The sequence below is a fragment of the Sus scrofa genome, chromosome 6, assembly GCF_000003025.6.
Source record: "Sus scrofa isolate TJ Tabasco breed Duroc chromosome 6, Sscrofa11.1, whole genome shotgun sequence".
Lineage (NCBI taxonomy): Eukaryota > Metazoa > Chordata > Mammalia > Artiodactyla > Suidae > Sus > Sus scrofa.
In genome coordinates this window covers 90,084,205-90,096,633 of record NC_010448.4, presented here as the reverse complement: position 1 = coordinate 90,096,633, position 12,429 = coordinate 90,084,205, and the positions used below count along the sequence as shown (strand labels likewise).

Here is a 12,429-nt window from a genome sequence, read left to right as displayed (position 1 = left end):
CCAACACAGTCATCTTTTAACTCAGTCCTAAAACCATTAAATGGTCTAAAAAAAAAAAAAAAAAAAAAGAAAGTGAAGCGCAGGTGTTCCTTCCACCAGAGGTTATAAGTGATAAAACGGTGGAGCCGATATTAAGGGCCAGAGCAGAAATGGAGTTGGGCGTGGTCCTTCTTTGCGGAACTAAAAAGGACTCAGAGGGGGCCTGGCCTGCCCAGGGGAGGGGCTCACAGATACGCCTTGTCTCCCAGGTTAGGATCCAGCGTCCAGTTCACCTGCAACGAGGGTTATGACCTGCAAGGGTCCAAGCGGATCACCTGTATGAAAGTCAGTGACATGTTCGCAGCCTGGAGTGACCACAGGCCGGTCTGCCGAGGTGAGGATGACCCTGGCAAGGGGTGGGGGTTTGGGAGGCTGGCCAAAAACCTGGGCTGAGCATGGAGGACGAAGCCCAGCTCCTGATGCCTGAGGTCCAGGCCCTGCTCCAGACTGGCTGACCTCACACTCATTGTTCCCCAGGCCTCAGATTCTGCATCCATTTATGGATTGACTCAACGTATTTATTTAGCATCCAGGCCTGTAGAGGATCGGGGGACACAGAGACGGGAAAGATAGGCGTGGTCCCTGCCCTGCCTGCACCTGCCTGACAGTCTATCCAGGAGTCATGCATGAGCAGCTAGCCCACTGCACAAAGATATTATGACTGCACCTGGCTGGATTGGAAGGGAGGTCACCTTGAATCCCTCCATTCGAGCGCACAGACATCCCGAGCCCTCTATCTCAGTGCCCTTGTTTCTTTCCACATCCCCAGCAGCACACACACTGCCACTTCTGAAAGAGTGTGCCGAGCTCTGCAGGAGTAACGTGGACCATGACCTCAAAAGGCTTCTTGGGGGATTCCTCTAACCCCACACCTGGCCAAGGCTGGCCCGGTCAAGTCCCTGTCCCCCAAAGAATCTTAAAATATCAGACCCGGGTGATTTTTCACTGGGACAGGATGGCAGCTGCTTCAATGGTAGAAGAACTTGGCCTCAGCCACTCCCAACCTCGGGGACCAGTAGAGAGCTTCTCATGCCCCACAGAGGGTGCAGCTCACTTCTTCCATTGTTTGCAGGCATGACCAGGCCTCAAGAGGTCTTGGTGAAGGAGTGAGGAATTCTGTAGAGTTAATAAACAAAGACAACCCTTGCTCTATGGTTCCCACTGAAGTTACCTTCTGGCTCCTTCCAGTTGAAGAAGGGGATCTTTGCCTCTCTCCAGACACATGCACCAAGATGCAATTCATGCAGGGCCAGATGGGTCCTGGGTGAAGAACTTAGATCACTTCTACACTGAGGAAGGGACACCCACTCCCTTTTTTCTGTTGTATTGCTAGGCACCCTGGAAGAGGGTCGAGACAATCTCTCTCAAGTAAGCCTGAGATTTATTCATTCTCACCAACTTTGAGGTGGCCACGATCCACAACTAATAATGCTCTTTGTATCCCCACTGATGTTAGCCATATTATTTCAAAGATGCCACCTAGCTAATATTTTTCTTAAAAAAAAAAAAATCCAACAAAAGAATTCTTGGGTATGACGCTCAGCTTGGCCACCAGCTGGCCACAGGCAATTTGGCAAACCTCCTATTTTCTCTGGGCTTATTTTCCTCCCTGCCAGTGTAGACCGTGGTTCCTACCCTGCCCGTCTTGTGTGAACATGAAGGTCAAATGGAGTTGTGGATGTGGCAACGCTTTATGACTTGGGAAGTCCTGGACCAGAACACAAGCAGCCTTGTGCTAGAGTCTAAGCTCTTTAGGGCCAGGACTTCTGTTTTGTTCACTGCCTAGGATAGAACCAGGCACATAGTAGGGGCTCATTAATGTGTTGAATGGATGATTGAATAACTGAATAGCACAACCCTCCATTTCTGGGGAACCAGGACACCAGCTGAGTGGAGATGCATAGAATTATCGAGTCTGAGGATCAAGGGACCTTCGCCAGCCTGTTATTTCAAAATTCCTTTTGAGGAGCCAGAACAAGGATGCCTTCAGGCAGCAGTGGGATCTGCTCCCTCCCCCAAACCTTTTCACTGGAGGCAGGTTGTTCTCTTAGTAATGGTGATGATCTACATGAATGAGCCCAGGGTGAGGAAAGGCTGGCGTTTCAGAAAAAGGTTTGCAGTCAAGTAACATGCTCACCCTTTTCTCCAGACCCGGTCCCAGTCCTCCACTGATTTTGACGCCCTGGACGCTGCCTTCTCTAGCACACTGTTGACTAAGCATCCGGCTGCACTTTTCCACACCCATTCTTATCCCATCCTTTGCCCCTGGGAAGTGGGTGGAAAACAGAGCCTGGCAGAATGGGGTTCAAACCCAACCATTATTCTTTCTTTTTAAATTTTTTTGGCCATGGCTGCAGCATGCAAAATTTCCTGGACCAGGGTTCCAATCTGAGCCACAGCAGTAACTCGAGCCACAGCGGTGACAATGCAAAGTCTTTAGCCACTAGGCCACTAGAGAACTCCTTTTTCTTTTTTTCAGTCATCACCGCTTTTCAGCGGGGTGTCCTTGGGCTGGGTCTTCACCTCTCTGCATCTCTTCTGCTAAAAGGCAGTGATTACAGAACATGGCTGTATGGCATTATGGCAAGAACTACAGGAAGTAGTGGCCATGAAAGGGCTCGTTTAGAAATGATGCCAGCGCATCCGTGCACGTGTGTATAGTTTAAACTGCTGAGCACTGGCAGGGTACAGCTTCCTCACACCTTGGGGCAGCACACTCTCAGCCTCTAGAGGCCCCAGATCTTTTAGCGTTTCCTCACTGTCTTGTCCAATCATGTTGCCAGTATCCCCCTTGGGAAGCACACAGACTTTGATCTCGAGCCCAACTTTGCCACCTGCTAGCTCACTGGCCCTAGCGAGTTCCTTCAACTTTTTTTTAGCCACAGGGCCCTCGTTTAGCAACTGGGAAAACAAAACTCACAGTACCTAGTGGTTGCAAAATTTAAACCAGCCATTTTGTAGAAAGTGCCTAGTGCCAGCTGCGGTAGAGAGGAGGTTCTAGGGCAGGTTCAACTTCCTGCCGTTCTCTCCCCACTTTTTCTCCCCCAAGGTCATTGCGAGGGAGGAAGAGAGAAGTGAAGCTTCCTGGGTTTGAACTTGGGTGATCTGTCCTGGACTTCCCCAAAGGCCAAGGGCTGAGATCAATATTCACTTCAAAGGTCTTTTTCTTTTTGGCGGTTTTCTTTTCAAATTTTTTTTTTTAAACCTAAAAAAAATGTATTCAAGTATAGTGGATTTACAATGTTGTGCCAATTTCTGCTGTACAGCAAAGTGACCCAGTCATACATATATACATACACATACATAATACACACACACACACACACACACATTCTTTTTCTCATATTGTCTATCGTGATCTATCACAAATGACTGGACACAGTTCCCTGTGCTGTTCGGCAGGACCTCATTGCTTATCCATCTAAATGTAATTGTTTGCATCTATTAACCACAAACTTCCTGACCATCCCACTTTCTCCCCCTCCCCTAAAACCCTCATGTTTTTAATTAGTCAGAATCACTGTGCTGTGAGTTTTTTTTCAGGAGGATTGACGTGAACCCCACTTTGAGAATAAAAAGGGGCAAAACCCTTTGTGTTCCACTATAGCTTCACGAATCAGCAGGCTACCCAAAGATCACATTCTGAGAAGGATTCACCCCCACACGGAGTGGTATTATTTTTCCTCTAGTGCATTTAAAATATGATTTGATTTTAAATATTCATTTTCCACACAATTAATTCTACTAAAACATGGGGCCCAGCAAATGATAGGTTCTCCACAAATGTTTGAGGACAACCTGAATGAACCAGTGATTGGAATGAATGAACAATATGGCACTGTGCCCTCATTTTAGAATTTGAAATGAGATATTCACAGGCTTTTTTTTTTTTTTTTCTTCTTCTGGCCCTCCCACCAAAGGAAATAAGCTTCTCATTTGACTACTAGAAAAATGTTTTCATCCAAAGGAGATTGAGGACAACATGAAACATTGTTCTACTGTTATACGAACTCCACGCATACAGATTCAAGCACATGGTGTGATATAGAGCTGGTCGAGCTTATTTCACACAGGGAGCCCAATATATTAAAATAAGCTTTTGCAGAAGCTCCATAAATAAAACAAATGCAGTGGAGCTTCTCTTAATGAAGTGGGGGCAAGGATTTGGAGTTGCTCCTCCTCACCACTCCCAGCAGCCCCTAAGTCACTTCCAAGGAAGCCCTGAGGTTCTAAGGAACACAGTTTGTAAACCACTGATGGAGTTAAAAGGACCAAGCTGACAACCAGGGGATCTGGTTTCTTCTGACCACACACTGGTGTAGACAGAGGATAGGGACAGAGTACCAGCCCCAGATGAAATACAGTTACGGTGTTTCACAGAGTAGGTAATCAGCAGAAAACCAGACGTTATTTTTTTCCCCTAGGATAAAAGCTTTTTTGGTAAACAGAACACCAGACTCAGGACTCAGAGACCTAAGTTCCAGTTCCCACTTTGCTATTAACATTCCATATGGTGCAGGGCAAGTTACCGGAATGCTCTGAACCCTCTTCCTCATTCTCCTAAGACAGGAGAGAAATGCAGGAGGCATTGCACCGACGAGCTGGATTAATGCCATGAAGATTAGAGATGGCTGTCTTCTTTCTCAGTGGCCTTTGCTAGATCAGCGTCCTGGGCTTAAACATAAATGTTCAGAAGTTTGTCTTCATCCTTCTCCTCTCCTCTCTCCCGCCCCCTCCCATGCCCCTCTCCTTCACCACCCCTTCCCCCTTCCCTCCCACTGGCTACCCCCACCTTCCTCTCCTCTCCTCTGTAGTCATTCTCCCTAGGGTGACATACCGGGTACACTAGAACACATGCACCCTGCTCCCCGAGTCCCTTACATATCCACTGTACTAGTGATAAAGCTCCCACCTGTTAAACCATCTGTAACAGAAAGCACTTTCATAATTTTGTTTTTACAAGGAAAGTAGTAGTATCCATATGTTATGTCTAGCTCAAGCTTGGAATGGTCTGCCAGCTTGCCCAGGGGCGCAAAGCTAACGGTTGACCTGAGATTCAAACCCTGACTCCAAAGGCTCTATCCTACTCCTACTTCGAAATTGCACCTGGACATCAAATTGGGGTCAATATCCTGGATGGAACTAAATAGGTCCACCTCTTTCCCCCACATTTTGGTAACATTTATTTTGATATAATTGTGACCTCACAGAAAATTTGCAGGAACGGTGCAAAGTGCAATATATTCTTTGCCCAGATTTAAACAACTGCTTTTATGGAGTTAATAGATGAGAAGGATCAGAGAGATAGGAAAAGAGGCCAGGGGTATTATGGAAGCCAATGAATGTGAATTTCATGAAGAGAGAAGGGTCAGTAGAATCAGCAACTTTCGAGAGGTCAAGTACAGCAAAGACCAGAAAGCAGCCCGTGGGATCAAGTGGCTCAACCAAGTAGTGAAATTTCCCCATAAGGAATCATTGAGCAGACAGAGCAGATACAACAGAAAGGACTGGTTTGGACCAAAGCTACCATTACAATGGCAAACGACAAATCTGCAATGGTACCACAGTTCTCCTGACTGCCCCCTGGCACCAAGGGTTAGGAATAGATGGTAGAATTAATCAAAAGCAAATGTGAGAGTATTGAGGGAGCTGCTGGTGAGGGTCTGGAGGTCCAGACTAGCTGGTGAGAGGCGGAGGGTCAGGAAGGGATGAATAGATGGGGAGAAATGAGGAAGCCAGGGGTTTGGAGGGACCTATGATTTAGGACCGCAGGTGCCTCAAGACCAAAGTCACTCTGCCGGATGCCCAGGCAGGAGAGGAAGGAATGGGGTGATGGAGTTTAAGATCTCACAGATGGACTCTCCTGGGTCCCAGAACAGCAGCCCCTAGGTGTGGCCTTGGGCAGGGGCACCTAATCTCAGGAGGAGGGGCAGACCTCTAAATGAACGGGAAGGAAAGAGCACCTAAGCAGACAGAATTGCAGACATGGGGGATGAGAGAGAGGGTGCACCTGCCAGATGTCCTCTGTTTCACCCACAGAGACTGAAGCAAGGTCGTCATCTGAGAGTAAGGGGAGGGACAGGGGAAGAGGCCTGAGGGACGTGTAGGATGCACAAAAGGGTCTCTGGGCAGAGGAGGAGAGTGAACTTAACCGAGCTAAATGGCCGAGTTGCTGGACAATATCCAGGACTTTGTGAGGTGGGTGATCATGTGTCTATAGTGACCCCAATCCTCCTTCTCAAGTGGTTTTTCACCAGCAAAGCTTGGCCATATGGGGGCAGGGCTAGAGAATGGAGCTAGAGGGGTTCGTCCACATTTGGTGTCTTCCAGCAAACTGTTTCAAGGGAAAAGGAGCAAGGGTCTTAGGTGGATTTGCCAGGTGATCGTAACGGTGGACCATGAGATCTAAGTTGCCTAAGGATGGAAGAGAAGACAGGGAGCTGATGGGTGGAGAGAAACCGTTGGTCAGTGGAGTGAGATACAGATGAGGTCAAAGAAGGCTTCCTCCAGCAGTTGCTTCTGGAATGCAATACCGGAGGGCAGAACAAAGCTGTTCACAGCTGAGTGCTGCCGGAGGAAGCAGTGGGCCCAGGACGGGGAGAGGGGCGTTCCATCACGGCGGGAGCTGGAGCAGGAGATTCTGAAAGATGGTGCAGCTACAAGTCAGTTTGCCTTGGACTTGGTGTTCGGGAGGTGGTTCCAGAGGACTGTGGTGTTTGGGAGGTAGTTCCAGAGGACTGTGGAAAGGATGAGGAGGAAGGTCAGCAGTAGGAGAAGCCAGGGAACGCAGCATGGAGCAGGATGGAGTACGATGTGGAGAGAAGATAGAAGACCAGAGGCATTTGCATCTGGTGCAGTTCCCTTTTAGGTGGCTATGGGTCCAAATGGCATCTCTCTAAAGTCCCCTTTGTGGCTCAGCAGTAATGAACCTCACTAGGCTCCATGAGGATGCGGGTTTCATCCCTGGCCTCACTCAGTGGGTGAAGGATCCGGCATTGCTGTGAGCTGTGCTATAGGTCGCACATGCAGTTGGATCCCAAGTTGCTGTGGCTGTGGTGCAGGCCAGCATCTGCAACTCCAATTGGACCCCTAGCCTGAGAACTGCCATATGCCACGGGCGTGGCCCTAAAAAGACAAAAAGAAAAAAAAAGAAAAGAAAAAAAAGACCCTCTACAAATGCAAACTCAAGTAGGTAATAACGTAAGACTGAAAAAAAAATTTTTTTTAATAATAAAAAAAAATAAAGTCCCTTGGAATGCTGTCCCTGTAGTGAACTCCAGAAGAAGAATGGAAGTGGCTAGGGAGCTTGGGCATGGAAGGACCTGGAAAAGACTCCAAAGTTAGCTAGCAGAGCATTTGATGGGAAAAGGCAAACCGAGAAACATCAGCATGCGTTTATTCATGTATTCAGTCACTGTCTCAGCAGCTACCTTTCGACCATCCTGTGTGGGTCGCAGCGAGGAGCTAACCATCTGTTGGTGAGATCCCAGGGGCCAGCTGCCCCCCAGGGGCGTGGGGGTGGGGGAGGAGTCTGTCTTTCCACAGACCCTCCGACCTTACCCAGACAGCAGAGGGAAAACGTAGCTGATGCTCCACGCTGAACCTATTTTTAGATGCTCCATGCTAACTAGCTGCAGATTGTAATATTTTAATTAAACCCCTCTAAACCCTTAAAGTGGTAAATGCCTTTTTGACCTGCTCTCTCTAATTACCTTCAGCATGTTTCAGCAAACAGCAAATGTCATCTAATTTTTGGAAGCAAGCGCAGGATAGATTGAGTGTGAAGCTGAGGGCTTTTGGCAGTAGAACCCGACTCCAGGAGAGGTGTGAGGTGTCTGGGAGAGATTAGAAAGGATTCCCTGAAGGGCTGAATCCATGGGTCCTCTTTGCAAAGGTGGACTGTGGGATCATGGTTTGGGTTTTGAGTTTCTTATTCTAATATGTTTAGTAATGTCACTTGACTTGTGTGGTCACGGGGGAAAAAAATCCTATAAAGAAACTTCAGGAAAGGTAGAATAAAGATCCCCGACCCTGAGAAATCTTGGGGAGAATGAGATGAAAGGAATCCCCCTTGGGAGTCCAATAGTCCCAGCTCCCCTTTGTTGATTATTGATGATGCCCCAGGTCCTGAGTGAGCCTTGACATCTGCTATCCTATAGAACCTCATCCTTGACAGGCCTCAGGGGACCGGAATCACTAGTCCCATTTTCCAGGAGAAGCAGCAGAATCAGAGCAGTTTTCTAATTTGACCCCGACTTCAACAACCAGCAATTGGATTTAAAACCCAGAATGTCAGAGTTCCCATTGTGGCTCAGCGGAAACAAATCTGACTAGCATCCATGAGGGTGCAGGTTCGATCCCTGGCCTTGCTCAGTGGGCCAGGGATGCATCGTTGCCATGAGCTGTGGTGTGGGTCACAGACGAGGATCCGATCTGGCGTTGCTGTGGCTGTGGTGTAGGCCGGTGGCCATAGCTCTGATTCGACCTCTAGCCTGGGAACCTTTTTATGCTGCGGGTGCAGCCCTAAAAAGCAAAAAATAAATAAATAAATAAATAAATAAATAAATAAAACCCAGAATCTCCAGCTGGTAAACCCCACAGCCTGCTCTCCCCTCCCTGTGCCATGCTGCCTTCAGGCTGGGTTGTAGCAAGTACAGTCTGTGAATGTGTTTCTCAGCACAGAATTCCAGCAGCAATCAGATGCACAGGAGAATGATGGACAGGGTTCCCCTAGGGCTTCGTTCAGACTTGGTTCAGCATTTGAGCTGCAGGTGCAGGACAGGAGCGAGCCACCAGAAGGAACTTCCTCACTGAAGGTGAGGAGCTTACGGAACAAAAGGAACAATTCTGACCCAGGGGTCTTTTGCAAATAACCCCCTGACAACACTCACTCTGCTTCGTTATAACTGTTTTTCACATCAGTTCCCTCTGCTTGCTGGTGCCGCTCCAGGGAAGAGGGACTGTGTCTTAGACATTTTTCTCTCCCCACACTCTGCCTGGCCTGTAATAGGCACTCAATAAGTGTGAGAATGAATGGGTGCAGGAACGAGCACGTGAAATGAGAAGAGATTAATTATGTCCTGGAGCCCAGGAGCCAGCTTCCCAGACCCTCCTCGGAAGGGTTTCCTGGGAAAGGTTTATCACGGCCCTGTCCACATGCAGAGAGGATGCTAGGATATTTGCCCCGTCAGAGGAAACCAGATTTGACACCACTTTCATTTTATATACTTAGGCTGGTTGAGTTGGCTCACCGTTTCTTTACTATTAGGCACTTTGCCTACAATTAGGATAAATGGCCATGTGGGCAGCAACAGAACAGGCTCATGGAACTCTTTATTAAAATAGCTGAACACTCGCATTAAAGAATGAAGTGGCTGGAACTAAAGAACACGTTTTTAAAGAAGGCAAACACCTAGGTACAATGTAGTACCCTAACCGTTATCAATCACTACTTAATCTAATTAGTTTAGAAGCTATTTTAAAGAGCTTAATTAGATTAAGCTGTGATTGATAACACTTTATATCTACTTGAGGAGAGCACTTCTTCTAATTCACCTTGAATTTTTCTGCTTCCAGTCAAAAGCCTGTTTCAGGCGTGTGCTGAGCCTGGGGAAGGGGTGGGAAGTACTTGGTTGGCCCTGAAATTACTCTGAGTGCCTGGCACCGGGTTGAGCCAGGGATCTCGGCTGGGTCCTTGGGCACAGATGTTCCAGTACCTGGTAGGCCAGCCTTGATAAGGACACCCTGAGATTCTACCTCAGAAGGCTCAAGAGCAAATGGGGGGACTTGGAAAGGTCAGCAGAGCAGCAGGTGGGCAGCTTAGCAGGCCCATAGCTGGGACCACCTAGCTTTAGGTCAACATGAGTAGTGCTGCCCCGCACCTTGGTAGAGATGAGGTGCGGGATCATGGTGGAGTCAGGGTAGGTGGGCTTGCTTACCCTGACCATGGAAGTCCATCACTGCCTAGAGAGCCATGGGTTAGGGCCTGTGGGGCTTACTGCTACCCCAGTGCTCCAGGAGCTGTGACTTCCTTTGAGCCTACCGAGAACTATGGGGCTGGGAGTGGGAGGCAGGGATGGGAACTGGACCGTGTCTAAACTAAAGTGCTTGTCTTCCATCTCCTCTCTGCAGCCCGCATGTGTGATGCCCACCTTCGAGGCCCCTCGGGCATCATCACCTCCCCCAATTTCCCCATTCAATACGACAACAATGCACACTGTGTGTGGATCATCACAGCACTCAACCCCGCCAAGGTAAGGCTCTTGGGGAGGATGGGGAGTGTCCTATGGACAGCATTGGATGGGGGACAGTTGTTCTACCAGGGATTTCAAACCCAGAACGTGGTGGTGGTGGAGACTCTGAAGACAATTATTAAAAATTTTTTATTAAAAATTAAATAGATAAAAAGCATATTTGTAAAATATAAGAGGTAAAGAACATTAATACAGCAAACATCTGAATAGTTATCTTCCAGCTCAAGTAAAAGGAAAAAAAAAAGCACCATAGTTATTTTAGTGATGTGTGTTCCTCACTAACCTCTTTCCATTCCCATCCCTCAAGTCTCCATTACCTCAAATGTATGCTTTATTAGTCCTCTGCTTTTCTTTACAGTTAGCACATAAGTAGGTAGCCCCTAAAAATTCAACATTTAGTTTGCCAGCATCTGAACTTCCTATAAATGTAATCATGTTGTATATAGTCACTCAAAATTATGTCCTTAAGATTTATCTGTGTTGTGTATTATTTTAGATGGCAACATACATCTTTTGACATCTTTATTTCTCATTCAGTAGTTTTTTTTCCTATAACATGCCCTTTGTTCTCTTATAAATTTTACAAATATCTTGCCAAGTCCACACAATCATCTGTTGGAATCTTTAATATCAAAACCACAGATAAATTGGAGAAGAACTGATATCTTTGTGATACTGAGTCTCCCAGTCCATGAATATGGTATATCTTTATTTACTTAGGGCTTCTTTAATGGCTGTCAATAAACTTGAGTAATTTTTTTCCCACTACAAATCTTGTATATTTCTTAATGTGTTTATTACTAGATATCCGATATTTGCTGTTGCTTTTATAAATCATGTCTTTTAAAATTGCATTTTCCTCCTGTTCTTGCATGGTGGTTAGACATGCAATTAATTTTTAAGCTTAATTTTTGTGTATAGCAACTCTGCTGTAATAATTTATCTGCGAATTCTTTGGGGTTTTCTACATAAGGCAGTCATCATCTCTAAAGAATGATGGTTTTGTTTCTTCCTTTTCGATTCCTATACGTTTTCTTCAACCTTTTTCTTGCCCCAGTGTTCTCACTAGAACCTCCAGTATAATGTTAAATCATTGTGATTATGGTGGGCACTTTTGCCAATGTTTGGTGTTAAACAGAATGTTTTACTTTTTCACCATTCAGTATTATGCTTGCTGAAGTCTTTTTTAAAAATTATAGTTCTTTTCTAACCCTAGTCCTTCTCTATGGAATTAATTTCTTTCTGTCCTTTATAGTGAATGGATTTTGAATTTTATTAAGCACCTTTCTATATCTATTGATAGAATCATATGATTTTCTCCTTTATTCTCCTCTGTGGTGAATTCCACTGGTTGATTTCTATAATGTTAATCCAATCTCGCATTCCTAGGATTAAACCCAACCTGGTCATTTAGTATTATTATTTTTAAACATGCCTATATTTGATTTGCTAATATTTCATCTAGTGATTTCATCTGTTTTGTGTATACACACACACACACACACACACACACACGCCAAATTTCTGTGTCAAGATATTGCTTGCCTCATACAATGATTGTTTTCTCTCTTTCTATCCTATAGCATTATTAGTGGAAGATTGAAATAACTTTTGCCTTAAAAATTTGGTGGAACTTTTCAGAAAACTCTCTGGGCCTGGTGTTCCTTTATTGGAAGAGTTTTAAACTGTATACAATACTTTTAATGACTAAAGAACTATTTAGAGTATCTTTATTCTTGAGTCCATTTTATTAAATTTTCAAATTTATTGGTTATACAAATATGCATATTATCTCTTATTATATCTTTAATCCCTTTTTAATTTCTCATTTTGTATTTTTTAATCAGTATTGCCAGACAGTTCACATTTTGTTATTTTTTTCAAAGATTGAGTTTGTCTTTTTTAATACTTCTTTTAATATTTTTATTTTCTATTTCATCAATGTCTACTATCTGTATTTTTCTTCTATTATATTTAGGTTTTTTCTACTATTCTTTTGTTAGCATCTTAATTTTAATCCTTAATGACTTTTCCATCTTATTTAAGCATCTAAGGCTTTAAATTTCCCTCAAAATTATTTGGCTACATTCCCACAGGTTTTCTTGTTTAGTATTTTACTATGGTTTACTTCTGAATA

General features: G+C 45.3%; 1 protein-coding gene across 1 annotated transcript in view; it reads left to right on the top strand.

Moving 5' to 3' along the window:
• Positions 1 to 12,429, top strand: part of CSMD2 (CUB and Sushi multiple domains 2) — a 646,642-nt gene that overhangs the window by 328,346 nt on the left and 305,867 nt on the right. Inside the window, 2 exon segments of the mRNA XM_021095859.1 lie at positions 249 to 373; positions 10,171 to 10,292. Coding sequence (XP_020951518.1) covers positions 249 to 373; positions 10,171 to 10,292 — 247 coding nt within the window.